General features: G+C 36.5%; 1 protein-coding gene across 1 annotated transcript in view; it reads left to right on the top strand.

The window, feature by feature from the left end:
• The first annotated feature begins 422 nt into the window (after positions 1 to 422).
• Positions 423 to 3055, top strand: part of LOC101648156 (mitochondrial import receptor subunit TOM70-like) — an 11236-nt gene continuing 8603 nt past the window's right edge. Inside the window, 1 exon segment of the mRNA XM_045298053.1 lies at positions 423 to 552. Coding sequence (XP_045153988.1) covers positions 423 to 552 — 130 coding nt within the window.

The following is a 3055-nucleotide window of genomic DNA, read 5'->3' as shown; positions in this document are numbered from 1 at the left end:
TTTTTAACAATGAATGTGATGTCATTCTTCTTGATTCAGTCATTTCTAACATGGTATATCATTAGACTTTTCTGATTCAAAATTGGGAATACCAGGCTGTTTCAACTCACTGATGCCTAGAATGTCAATCTTTATGCATTTCATTTCATTTTTGACAACTACCAGTTTTCTTAGATACATTCTTTTTACATTCCGAGTTCTGTTTGCTAACTAATGTTTTCAGCTCGTTTGTTTTTCATTTTCTCATTTTGAGTCATATTCCATCAGCAAATGAAGTTCCCAGCAGCATCATTCCCTCGTGCATTACCCTATCCATGCCACTATGGTAGACTCCACTTTGAAAAGACACCTCTTCCCCATACGTATTTGAGTACCTTCATGCCTGTTCGGCTTCCATTCATGTGGTTTTTCCCTCTCTGACAATGTCTTCATGCTATCCATCAGATTTCCAGAGGCGAATTTCCCAGAAGCGGACAGCTTATTCCCTTTTCATAGTCTGCTCTCAGTCTGGAAGCTCTGCTGAAACCTGTTTACTTCCGTGTGGCCCTGAGGGTATGTGACACTGCTTCCTGTGTCAGCGCAACCATCAAGGCACCACAGCACAACAAAGCGACAGACAAGTGGTGTAACGTAATGTTCACTTAGCAAAAGCATATGTCAATAATAGAGGAAACTTGATATTGATTATATGGGAGCCTAGCTACCAATCAAAGGAGTCCTTTTTGTGTAATGGTTAAGAGTTTCTGCTACCTAAGTGAAAGGTGGGCAGTTCAAATCCAACAGTGGCTTCTCAGGAGGGAAGGCATGGTGCTCTACTCCTGTAAGCCTTACAGTCCAGGGTCTCATTCTGTCCTGAAAGGTTGCTGTGAGTCAGAATCAACTTGATGGCATGTCTTAGTAACACCAGGTTACCGTTCCACAGTAACCCTGTAAGTACGAACTGTTTGAAAGTCCAAGCAATGAAGAACATCTATGTCGAGATCCTATTTATTAATAACATAGCAGTTTTTAAAAATTTAACAATGTACCATTCTAATGTAAAATGTTAATCTGGAAAGCTAGGGGCAAAGTATATGAGAATTCTCAGAACATTTCAATTTTCTGTAATATGAAAGCACTTCAAATTAAAAGGGTTATTATAGAAAATATCAGAGGCACGTAAAAAAGATATTACTTACAAGGTGTTTTTATACATTTTCATATTTATGCAATGGCTATTTCAAAGTATATGTTCTACTTGAAGCCTCCAGATCATGTTGTCATGTTGTTGAGTCTACATCGACATCCTTTAGCCTCGTGGAGAAAAATCTCTGAGAAAGTCAGTGATTCACACGCAGAGTCAATGAAATGTTTATATTTCCTGTTGTATAGTTCTCTGAAATAGGAGAGTTAATGCAAGCAGATCCCAATGGATTTAAAATAGAAACATCAGACATAAAGAGAACATCTTTCTTCATAATTATAAGAAGGTCATTTTCTCTTTTGAACTTTCTAGCTTCAACAAGACCATCTATGTCACACATTGTAACATTCAGATGGAGAAGCGATCATTTCAGTTTAGGATGCCATGCACTCGCATCCTAATACCAATGCAGTCACTTATCTTTTTTTTCCCCTCTTATTTTCTGCTTGTATGTTTATTACCCTACTTTATAAATGGTTTAGCCTTGACATGTGAATCCAGGATGGGTTTTTCTTATGGTGTTTCTTTCTTTTTTATCACCGAAGAGCATGACACATTTAGACAAACATTGGATAAGAATTTCATTCCTCCACATCAAAAGCTGTGGAGAATATAATATAAACTTGCATTGAAATTGGCCAAACTGGTGGTCTTTGTGAGCTCCATTCTGCAGAGAAGTACTTAGGGCCAAAAAGTGTATGAATAAAAATCAAGAATGATACCAAATAGAAAATTATGCATATTACAACTATAGTTAACAAAATAATTTTTAAGGTTTAAAATTACTTTTAAATGAAATGTCATATTTCTGTTGTATTTAGCACTACAAATGGCCACAAAATAAAATCCTCTGGGTAAATGTTGGTTTCAATAGTCAGTGCTACTTGTATGATATTCTGAGAAGATAATCTTAATGTAGATTTTTACATGTCACTCTCACCACCCCCAGAAGTGCCTTTTATGGTCTTTTTCAAATATTACTGTCTCATTCTCATGAAAGGGTACTTCATATTAGATGAATGAACGGGTAGATGGATTGATGGAGAGATAGAGGTCATCCTATATAAGAATATATTACTATACTATAAATATATGTGATATTAGTGGACAGTGATAGGATCCTAATCTTCTATTAAGGAGACTCAGTTTTGATGTCGAGCCAGTGTACCTCATAGGCAGCCACCATCTAATCTGTGAATGGACAGAGTAGGAAGAAAAGTTTGGTGATAATCTATTGAAAAGTTAGTCAATGAAAACTCTGAGTCACAATGGTCCAGTCTACAACCTATCGTGAGAATAGTACAGGACATGACAGTCATTCATCCCATTGTGCATCGAGTCACCATTGAATTGATAACTAAATCATTGGTAAATAGCAACATATATAATCTATGAGTATGTAAATGTGTGTATGTTTATATAAAACTCACCACCATCAAAGAGAGTCTTATTTATGGTGACTCTATAGGACAGACTAAAACGAGTCCTGTGAGTTTCCAAGGTCTACCTCTTTGTGGGAGCAGAAAGTCCCAAAGCAACTTCATAGAACAGCGTGGAACTTTCCCGGTGGGTTCCCAAGAATGTAATTTTATGGGAGTAGAAAGCTTCTTGTTTCAGAGTGGCTGATGGTTCAAACTGCTCACCTTGTGGTTAGCAGCCCAACTTATAACCACTGTTGCACCAGGGCATGTGGGGCTTCCAAAAGTTCCTGGAAAAATATAATTAAAGGGTAATGAAATTTTTCAATGGACATTTTAAAGCTATCTCATGTATATACACACATTTTTATAATTAGTATGCTTTATTAAAGATATATATATCTCTCTCTCACTTCTCATTTCAAGACAGATCATGCAATGTCTTTTTTAACAA

The sequence above is a fragment of the Echinops telfairi genome, unplaced genomic scaffold (genome assembly GCF_000313985.2).
Source record: "Echinops telfairi isolate 266 unplaced genomic scaffold, ASM31398v2 ScPeMD7_4;HRSCAF=17, whole genome shotgun sequence".
Taxonomy (NCBI): domain Eukaryota; kingdom Metazoa; phylum Chordata; class Mammalia; order Afrosoricida; family Tenrecidae; genus Echinops; species Echinops telfairi.
This window is presented reverse-complemented; position numbering and strand designations above follow the sequence as displayed.